Source organism: Prionailurus viverrinus, chromosome A2, assembly GCF_022837055.1.
Source record: "Prionailurus viverrinus isolate Anna chromosome A2, UM_Priviv_1.0, whole genome shotgun sequence".
NCBI lineage: Eukaryota > Metazoa > Chordata > Mammalia > Carnivora > Felidae > Prionailurus > Prionailurus viverrinus.
The window spans coordinates 108,918,441-108,929,421 of NC_062562.1; the positions used below are offsets into that span (position 1 = coordinate 108,918,441).

Here is a 10,981-nt window from a genome sequence, read left to right on the forward strand (position 1 = left end):
TGTGAGATCATGACCTGAGCCGAAGTCAGATACTTAACCGACAGAGCCACCCAGGTGCCCCTCTCCTTATCTACTTTTTATTCACAGTTGTTTCCTTTCACACTTATTATTTCTAAATAGCTTTACTTATATATACTGATTAGAATTTTAACCCTTAGAAACATAATTCCTAATGAAAACTAAGAAGTAAGCAACTGTGGATTGTCTGGTATGCTAACATTCTGGGGATTTTATAAATACATTTCATAATTTCTAGAAGTATATGCTTCTTCATAGTAAATTTTTCAATGTGGTACAAAACATGGGTTTATTAGGAGACCCATGTGTCTTTAGTTCCTTAGTAAAAGCAAGTCCAAAGTGTATAAACCTGCATTCAGTAATTAATGTTTCAACATTTTATCTTTTTTGGAAATGATCTAGATATTCAATGAATATTCATCATTTAACTTATCTCAGTATAACTGCAAGGTTTCAAATTAGCAAGAAGGTTCTGGAAACCTTTTAAGTATGTATACTTTTAAGTATACATACCATAAAACATAATTATTATCAAAAGGCTCATTAATAAACTTTTATCTTAATTATATCCACTTAACTTATTTGTTCTTAACACTATGTTTAGTTACACATGAAAATTTTATGAAGATATTAAATACTAACCATTATCTTAAGTTCTCTTTCTTGCTGAGAAATTCTGTAACGGAGATAAGGTGAGCTTACTTGACTTTCAATAAACTTAAAGAGAATTGGGGTGCCTGGGTGGCTCAGTCAGTTAAGCGTCCGACTTCAGCCCGGGTCAAGATCTCACAGTCTGTGAGTTCGAGCCCCGCGTCAGGCTCTGGGCTGATGGCTCAGAGCCTGGAGCCTGCTTCCAATTCTGTGTCTCCCTCTCTCTCTGCCCCTCCCCCATTCATGCTCTGTCTCTCTCTGTCTCAAAAATAAATAAACGTTAAAAAAAAAAAAACTTAAAGAGAATAAATGTTGTATCCCTGCATTACGTTTAATATTGATAGTTCTTTTTTTTTTTTTTTTGAGAGAGAGAGAGACAGAGAGAGAGACCAGCAGAGTAGGGACAGAGAGAGAGAGAGAGAGGGAGGGAGAGAATCTTAGGCAGACTCCATGCCCAATATAGAGCCTGACTAAGGGCTCAATCTCATAACTGTGAGACCATGACCTGAGCCAAAATCAAGAGTGAGACACTCAACTGACAGAGCCATCCAAGTGTCCCTTAATAATGATGGTTCTAAAAATATGCTTGTTTTAATTAAAATAACAAACTTAAACTAGTATTTGTTTACTGAAGATAATCCGGGATCATGTGAACTTGAAAACTATTTGGCTTAGTGTTTCTACATTTCTGAGAGTATTTTTTTTAATTTTTTAATGTTTATTTTTTGAGAAAGAGGGAGAGGGAGAGAGAGAGAGAGAGAGAGAGAGAGAGATGAGTGAGGGAAGAACAGAGAGAGGGAGACACAGAATCTGAAGCAGGCTTCAGGTTCTGAGCTATCAGCACAGAGCCCAATGCAGACTCGAACTCACAAACTGCAAGATCATGGATCACAAACCTGAGCTGAAGTTGGATGCTTAACCAACTGAGCCACCCAAGGCGCCCCAAGAGTATTCTCAATTACTTTCTTTATTCCAATGAAATAAAGATTTTTACAAATTACTTTTGGCAATACCATCCGGAGGCAGGAAAAAAACACATGTTTATTACATACATACATAGACATATGCACATAAACACACAGATGGACACAAAGAGAGATCTTATGGCTCTGGCTTCCTAGAGGAGACGGCACCTCAAAGGCATAGAGAAAGGATGCAGGTTTCTCCAAGAAGGGCTTTTGTTATCATCTAAAATCAGATCTTTCATAATACCTGCAAGCTTTTATCTCAGGGAAAAGACCTTCAACTAAGATGGATATTAAAAGACTCCTATATTCTGGATTTAGAACTCTGTGTCTTTGTTTTAGTAAATCCTACCACAAAGGCTTCAAAATATTTTGTTTTTTTCACTGTGTGCATAGTTTCATTGATGTTTAGGGGAGAACTGAAAAAAAAAGTTTCTATCACTTTCTGAATATCAGCTCCAATTTGTCCAACTTCGGACCATACAGCCACATTAAAAAATTCTTCCAAATATTTTGTCAGGTTTCGGCTGAGACAAACACTAATATTCCTGTCAGTATTGAAAAATTTGACAGACACATGAGGCATCCCCAAAGAGGTGCAAATGATGCTTCCAATATCCAGAGCCATTCCCAAAGATAACCACAAAAAAAGAAAGAAAGAAAGAAAGAAAGAAAGAAAGAAAGAAAGAAAGAAAGACTTAGACAATTGCTCCCCAGGTGGCAGCAGCTAGTAGGACCCTAGCCACAAATGGAGTACAACCCAAAATCCTCTCTGGCTATATTTTGAGTGCCACTACCCTGTTGGGTGATCTGCCTACACACACACAAGTCCACATGTGCTAATCAGGCAGCAAGGTAAGTCAAGTTCTTAGGACACCAAATGAGACAAACAAGAAGGCAGAGAAAAGATTGACAACCAAGGGTTTCCCGAAAGCAAAATGCACAAGCCACAATTCAAAGATCTAATTCTTACCAATGGTTTTTTTGGCTGCCAGTCTGAAAGGAGCAATGTAAAATTTTCTTTCTCTCTTGACCTGGCACCACAGACAGAGATTTGGGAGAAGTGACTTTGACAAGAATTCTTATCCTTTGCTGACTTCTACAGTTTTCCCAGGATGCCCTCTGCAGGCTCTGGAGCAAGTTGGGTGTCTCAGTGGATCTCATCCTGGTCAATAAAAACTGTAGAGAAGGAAAAGCAATTTCCCCTCTACTCTATATACTGGGTGCTTGGCTAAGACCCCTTTTTCTCTAAGGGTACCTTATAAATGGATAAGTATATCTAGGTGAAAAGTTCTCTGCTGTGGACACCTTAATTCAAGATTACCTTTGTTAAAACAAAAATTTAAAACAAAATTTTACTTACCTAAGGCTCCAATTCCAGCTTAAGTTGGACTTAGTTTGACACTACACCTGGGGCAGTTTCTAAGTGGAACCCAGATGGACTATGGCCAGTTTCTGGACCCAGTCCAGAAAAAAGAAATACTTGAAGTCTGAAAGCACATAATGCAAAATGTGGAGAGGCAGGATCTTAGAGAGACCTACCCGCAACCTTGAGGCTGAGAGAAAAGCATCAAGCTCAAGGGGCCCAACAGCTACCTGTGTCTAGCTGCTCACCGTTCCTAGAAGCCCAAGGGGATCTCCTTAGCTTCCCTCCTCTGACTGTGGAGCTATTAAAAAATAAGCTGAGCACACTAAAAAACTTAAGAGTTTACTTGATCAAAATTCAACTCAAATTTGGCAACATTCAATCAAGCAGATAGGAAAGAACTCTGAGGAGCCATATAAAAAGAAAGACTTTTATAGACAGAAGGGAGCCGGAACAAGAAAGTGATAGGGGGACGAAAAGTAGGTTGGTTATTGCAACATTACTTTCCTTCAGGGGATGGCAGGGATCTATCAGGCAGATGACCTAACTTGGGCCCATCTGGCGATTCCTTCTTGACTGGTTTTAGATTTCATTTCTGAGAGAACTGAAACTGTAATTAAGTCTCAGTTTGGTGACAGAGGGCTTAGCATAAGTGACTTCATTTGGGGCCTAAGTCTTGTTTTTAACACTTCTTAACCAAATCATACTATAATACAGATTTTTTAATGCAAAGGCAATTAGCTATGTTAAATTAATTAAACATCTAGAGGCCATTAGACTGATGGGGCTCTAATGCTATGGTGGTCTGCATAAGTAAGCACACAAAAACCTAGGCCTATAAATGCCTCCGGGTTTGCAAAATCAAAATGCTAAGTCCATCCATTCACAAAGAGCCAACTAGGCTTTAATCTGTAACTACTCAATAATTTCCTTCCTTTGTTTCCTTCTTTTCTCTATAAAAATGTCTCCCCCTAGCTCCTGTAAGTGGAGTGCTCCTAACTACTTCCAGTTGGGCAATGCCCCATTTGAATCACTTCTTGCTCAAACAAATCCCTATGATTCTTAATATGCCTCAGTGTATCTTTTAACAGCTCCAAATTACTTTTTATTATTTTTTCATATTGTCCTTTGATATTTAAGCTTCCAGTTCTGTGCATAGCCCTGTGCTTGGCACGTCTGATTTGATAATTCTAATCCACTGTGGGATGAGAAACAAGTTAACTGAGCAACTGAATAATGTATAAGAATAAGCTTCTTGCATTTAGTTCCTTGGCTTTAACAGATCCATGAAATTCATGATGAAGAAGAAGGTTTTAAACTTCCTGTTTGTGGCTCCGTTTGCCTTGACTATTGTGGCTGAAGTACTAACTGAGACCAAGCAGTATGTAAATTATGATATTGTACTATGCTAATTGCATTTCTTTTGAGATTAGATGTGCTAATAAAGGAAATCCTTCTACCTAATATACTTGTTTTGGGAAGAGGCTGTTTTTGAAATAGTTAAAACACAGGCTTTAGGGTGCAAAAGACTTGCTTATGAGCCCCGGTTCTGTCAGTTAGTGGCATGTGAGTTTAGACAAGACACTTACATTTACTGAACACAATTATCTCACCTGTAGCCTAGGGCAATACTGGACTCGAAAAGAGCTGCTGTAAGGCTTAAACAATATAATGTATTAATTATATTGCAAATAGCAGTAGGTCACACACAATAAGCAACAACAAATCTAGATTCTTATAATGATAATGAAGACTTTTTATTGTAGTAGACATGTCTATACTCTTTAAAAATTGAGAAGTTTTTCTATCTTGCTTTATATGAGTTAGCACCATATCAAATGAGTGTTATCAAAAATCAGTGGTAAAACTATGAGGGCCTGCAATACTTCCTTTGAATTGATATATATATGTAAAGATATAAAGGAAAGAAATTGGTCGTTTGACTCTGGAGGGAGCTAAACAACTCCAATGAGGTCTATTTACTCTGATAATAGAATGGGTTCCATTTAGTAGTAGTTAAACCTAATTTTGCAAAAATTAATTTATGTACTTTGGAATTGGTGGTTACATTTTTCATCTCACTGTTCTTCCTTCATGGACGTTTCAGAAAAGAAAATACAATTGGGAAGACATTTTAGTAGGAAATATAGAACTTTGGGGCACCTGGGTGGTGCAGTCGGTTAAGCATCCGACTTCAGCCAGGTCACGATCTCGCGGTCCGTGAGTTCGAGCCCCGTGTCAGGCTCTGGGCTGATGGCTCAGAGCCTGGAGCCTGTTTCCGATTCTGTGTCTCCCTCTCTCTCTGCCCCTCCCCCGTTCATGCTCTGTCTCTCTCTGTCCCAAAAATAAATAAACGTTGAAAAAAAATTTTAATAAAAAAAAAAAAAGAACTTTGATGTAGCCTATGTCCCTGACTTAAGGTAAAGCTTTATTCCATTGTTGATAGAAGTAGTTTGAAAATCTTAAAGTTTTGCTGTGCAATCTGAACTTTGCAACACCCCAAAAATGGAACACTTACCTGCCATGCTTAAATTCCATTTTACATAATTATGCCTTTTTTTTCAACAAAATGTAGTCATTTTAGACCATGGTAAGCTTGACACCTGATTTTACTTTAACAGCACCTGCCCAGAGCATAATTAGCAATCCACTCTTGAAAAAGGACTTCCATACTGCACAGATGGCATTCCTCATACCAGACAAGCAACGATGAATGTTTGGAAACCAGCCAAACTGTCTGCAAAAATTGTGAGAATTTCAAGACTGACATCTGAGCAAAAGGAAAAATTTCCCTTTTCTCTCAAACCATAAGTGAACATCTGTTAAAGCCTATTCTCCTTAACTTTTCTATTTAGTCTCATCTGACTTGATATATTTTTAGTGCAATTTCAAAGGCTGTAACCAAATTTTTTTTTATCTTGTGACACCAATATAATGGCCATTAAAAAAATGTTCCAGAGCTACATTTTACAACTAATTTAGATTTACAGGTATTTCTTTGAGAAGATCATGTCATTTCATTCATGCATTAATTCAACAAATATTTATTGATTACAACAACATGTCAAGAGCAGAATCGGTGTTTATAATCGTGCAAATCATGCATTGCACAACTCCAGGGGATGACATTCACATCATAATTACTATGTCGTTTTACAATGATCATTATCATCACCAGGTGTTGGCATTCTAATAATTGGAGGCAGAAGTGATGTTTTCTAATTCATAAAAATCCAAGATATAGGCTGGTGGTGGAGCTTCTAGGGACTGTTTAAGATGCTAGAGACATGGCAATGAACACAGCGAAGTTCTTGCTCTCATGAAGGCTGAAATCAATAATGGAAGGAACTAAACAGATATTTACCTAAAACTAACAGGAAATACAATATGACTTAAAGGGGTAGAATGTGACAAGTGGTGCCATTTTATTTAAGAAGATCAAAGATTGTCTAGGAGGAAGTAGAGACCTAAAAGGGATGAGGGAATAAGTTCACGATATATGTGATGGAAAAGTATTTCAGGCAAGGAACTAGGGAATGCAAGACTGAAATGAAAGAGTACTCAGGGTAGACAAGGGTAGGCAGGAAGTAAGACTGATTGGAGCTGAGGCCATGCAGAGGAAGTGCTGGCAGACAAGTGAGTCACCAATTTGTGGACAGATCTGACTACCTCGAGGCCAGGTAAAGGTTTTAGTGTTTATTCTCAGCCCCTGGAGTGTTTTGTGTAAAGGAGGGACATGATCTGATTTGCTTTTTTAAAATGTCTACAAGTGTTTCATTATGGACTACAGCTTTCAGTTGAAATTTTACATTTGCAAAGTCACCATGAACCACTTAATAATCTGATTTGCATTTTAAAAGAATGACTTTGGCTGCAGTGTGGAGAATTAATCAATTAATTAATCAATTCCAGCAGATTAATCAATTAATTAATGAATTACAGCAGAAGAATGGAAACAAGGACAGCTGTTTTCATGAGTCAGGTTTCCCTACATGGTTTAAGTAGCTTCAATACAAGACCAATTCTTCTGTGCCCCTGCCTAGGGAACCACATAGAATGTCAAATGCTGTTTGACAAAGAGTCACTGTTTCATATGGCTTTGTTCATGAAATTATTATTTTTTTAATTGCAGATGAACTTTCTTTAACTTTGAACATGTTAATCAAAATTATTTGAACTTCTTTAAAAGTCACTTTAAAAATATATTTTATAATTGGATTATTGATTAGCAAGAATGACAGAGAAAATGATAGATGTACTCAAATTTCTAAAAGAATGACTTACTGGAAAGTTTCTATATAATCTAATAAAATTCCATGTAATACTCTAACAAACTTCTAAAATATAAATAATTTCAAGGAAACAGCAATAAAATCGTAACTGGTGATCAAAATAAATATCCAAATATGGAGTGTAAATGATTAGAATCCTTACTGGTTTTGCCACACTACCTTGAAAATCTGCTGGCAGAAATAAAATGATAGTTGAAAATATAGAAAGTGTGGCTCATAAATGTCAGCCAGTCCTTGTTAAGTGCTTCCTCTCTTAAAGATTCTCCAAGAGCAGCTTTACCAGACTCATTTTTAAAATGCTTTTATGGGGACACCTGGGTAGTTCAGTCAGGTTAAGCATCCGACTTCAGCTCAGTCATGATCTCTTGGCTTGCGAGTTCAAGCCCCGCATCTTGCTCTGTGCTGACAGCTCAGAGTCTGGAGCCTGCTTGGATTCTATGCCTCATTCTCGCTCTGCCCCTCCCCTGCTCATGGTCTGTCTGTCTCTCTCTGTCTCTCAAAAATAAATAAAAAAAAAAAAAAGAGAAAGCCATGCAAATAATTTACAGGGATTAGTAGTTTGATTTTAAATGTATAATGTAAGTGTGACATTGCATCAAAAAAACTGGACAAGTAGTGATAGATTTTCAAAATTAACATTTGTAATAAATTTAAAAAAATAACATTTGTAGTAAATATAAAAAATAAAATAATATTTAATGTTTTCAACTATCAATATCACTTACACGTATGAAGAAACACAATATATGTTTAAATAACTTTAGGATAACCAAATTATTCCTAAACCATGTGATTTCTTTTTCATTTGAATCAAAAACATTTTTATAGTAGTTAATTTTGTTCATAAATGGCAGAAATATACAGTACAGCCCAAGCTTGATATTACTATATACTCAAATCACTGTATAACACCTTGTATGAAGTGGATGTGATAATAATTTCTATTTGCAAATACACTGGGTTTTGGAAATTTTTTCTGGAAACCATCCTTAATAAAAGTAAACATTAAATGGGGATTTACTGAGTTGGTTGAATACAATATGATGCAATGAAATATTTTGGGTGGCTGGTGGGGGGTCTGGGTGTCTCAGTCAGTTTAGTGTCTGATTCTTGATTTTGGCTCAGGTCATGATCTCATGGTAGTGATATGGGGCCCTATGTGGGGCTCTGTGCTAAACCTGGAATCTGCTTAGGATTAGTTCTCTGGCCCTCCCCTGCTCAAGCACGTGCATATATGTCTCTCTGTCCCTCAAAATTAATAAATAAGCTTTAAAAAACAATTTTTTCTTTATTGTTTTCTTGACTCTGGTTTCAAGCTGGATTTGAATAAAACCTAGCTATTAAGGAGAAAAATGAGATACAAAAGAAAACACCTTTGCCCTCTGAAATGTACCCTTAAAATATTTAACCATTTTAAATGTCAAGAATATTGTAAAAAGTATATGATAATAGAGAATCCCTTAAAGAAAAGCCATGTTTAAGTCCCAAAACACATTTTTTATAGGTTTTCAGGGTTTGCTGTAGCAATATTTTTTTCTGGAGCTGTTTTATTCCTTTGTCTACTACCTCTAGCATTATTTTGCAAGAACTGAAAGCAGAAACGAAGTACCCATGGAGAAGGACTGTTCTTCAATATTCTGCTCAACTTTAGGTAGGGAATATAAAACATAACAAAAAAGCGCACTCTTAAAACCCTTTCTAGGTTTTTTCCAGATCAATGTTGCAGATTCTTAATGTGCTTAAGATTCGAAAAGTTTAGAATATCAAACTAAATGTTAAGTTCTAAATAGTCATAAACTTTTATAAATAGATTGCATTTTGCTGAAAACAAAACAAAAGGAGGTTCCAAGAAAATATAATTACAGTATCACCCAAATGGTTCAAAGAACTATACCAATTGAGTATTTGTGTTTGATAGTTTAAACACTGCATTGTAATCTAAATATCACTCACTCCAATATTTAACTTATTTATCTTAATGACATTTTATTAGAAAATAGGTTACGGAATAAATGACATATTCTTAAAAATCACCAGCCTAAGTATATTTAGAAATCAAGGTGAAAACATATTACAGTAAATATTTCTAATCACTAACTTGATACTCTACTGTCTTGTTACTGATTTTATTTTAGTTTCATAGTTTCCTCTAAACTTCCCTAAGAAGAAAATTAGCATTTGTCATTACAATTATGCTAGTAATTTTTTAAAGGTTAGGAAACCAGTAGCATTAAAAACATAAAGGGAGGGCCAAGATGGCTGAACAGCATGGAAATGCTGTTCTCCTCCCTGAAATGCAGCCAGATCAATACCAAACCATTTTGCACACCTAGAAAACTGATCTGAGGATTAACACAACGATCTGCACATGAACCACAGAACTTGGCAGGTACACGGTGCAGAGAAGTGAACTGGAGGAGAGAGAAGCCCTGTGGGGCAGGGAGCTATTTTATTTTTAACCTGAGGAGAGAGGACAGAGATGGGGGAAGCGGGGGCGGGGGAGGAGGGAAGAGTATGGGAAAAGCACCCCCCACCGAAAGCAGCTGGAGAGAAAGAGGAGTGGAAACAGCCACAAGGGAATGGACAAAAAAGGGAGAAAGGAGAGGGTTTAAATTCCGTTAAGATACTATAAGCAGGGGAGCACAGAGTCTGAAACTTCACAGCTCTATACCTGGTGGTGCTCTGGTGGGAAGGACGAATCCCCAGCAGATAGCATGTCCGAGGGGTTCTTGGGCCACATGGAGAGAGGTGGATACCCTGCTGGGAGGCTACGTGGCCTCCTCACAGCAAAGGTCCCAGTGGACCCCGGAGAATGGCTACATTCGCTGGCGCTGGAACAAGGATGTTAAGGGTGAAGCCTGGTGCCAGAAGTGTTGCAATTTACCAGAATCCCCGAAAAACTGCTGCTACAAGATTGTGCAAACTTTTTCTGGGGCGAGCTGACACCAGCGCGCAGTCTCTGGGCATCCGCAGCAGCACAGTCTCACAAATGTACCTGCGGGCAGGCAGGCACCTGGCCTTTTCTTGGGGAGACCGTCCCCCAGAGGGTCTGAGCGGGTCAAAGCCACAGTCCCTCAAAAGTGAGGGATTGGGAAACACAGCCCCATCTGAGATAAAACTCGGGAGGAGATGCTGCCGGGCAGCCTGACGGCTTGGTCACTGACAGTGTAGAAGCGGAGAGTGGATGGAAGCCGGAGACAAAGGAGGGGTGCTTGATTGCTGGTCCGGGTGAAAGCACAAACTTCTGATACTAGAGACTGGGTGACGCCATTTTCACCCGTCCCACGCGTACACGCACACGCCTACACGCGCCACAAACCACCCCAGTAAGCTAAGCAGCGCCATCTAGTGGAGAACAGAGACATTACACTAAGCCCCGCCCAACTGGGCCCTGCTCTTGAGGAACACAAGTCTCTCTGCCTGATTAATTTATGGACTATAAAGTGCTTCATAGTTTGACTTCTAAGGGAAATTAGATATAAATTCAATCATATTTCACTGTTTGCTGCTCCATCTATTCAATTTTCTTTCTTTTCTTATTCTTGAATACAGAAAGAGAAAAAATTTATTTTTATTTTCCGTTTTTATAAAAAAAGACTTTTATTCATTTTTAACTGTATTTTTAACTATTTTGTTAATTTTAAAATTCTATTTTACTTTCATCATTTCATTTTATTCTATCTTACCAT

At 37.7% G+C, this 10,981-nt stretch overlaps 1 protein-coding gene across 7 annotated transcripts in view; it reads right to left on the minus strand.

Annotated features, from left to right (window-relative positions):
• AGMO (alkylglycerol monooxygenase) overlaps window positions 1–10,563 on the minus strand; it is a 400,045-nt gene extending 389,482 nt beyond the window's left edge. For all 7 annotated transcript variants that reach the window (XM_047851087.1, XM_047851089.1, XM_047851083.1 and 4 more), the window contains exon 1: window positions 9,964–10,563. Coding sequence is in view for 1 of the 7 variants with exons in the window: in XM_047851089.1 (XP_047707045.1) it covers window positions 9,964–10,032 (69 nt within the window). In the remaining 6 variants the exon portion in view is untranslated. The remainder of the gene's footprint in view (window positions 1–9,963) is intronic.
• Window positions 10,564–10,981: the final 418 nt, after the last annotated feature.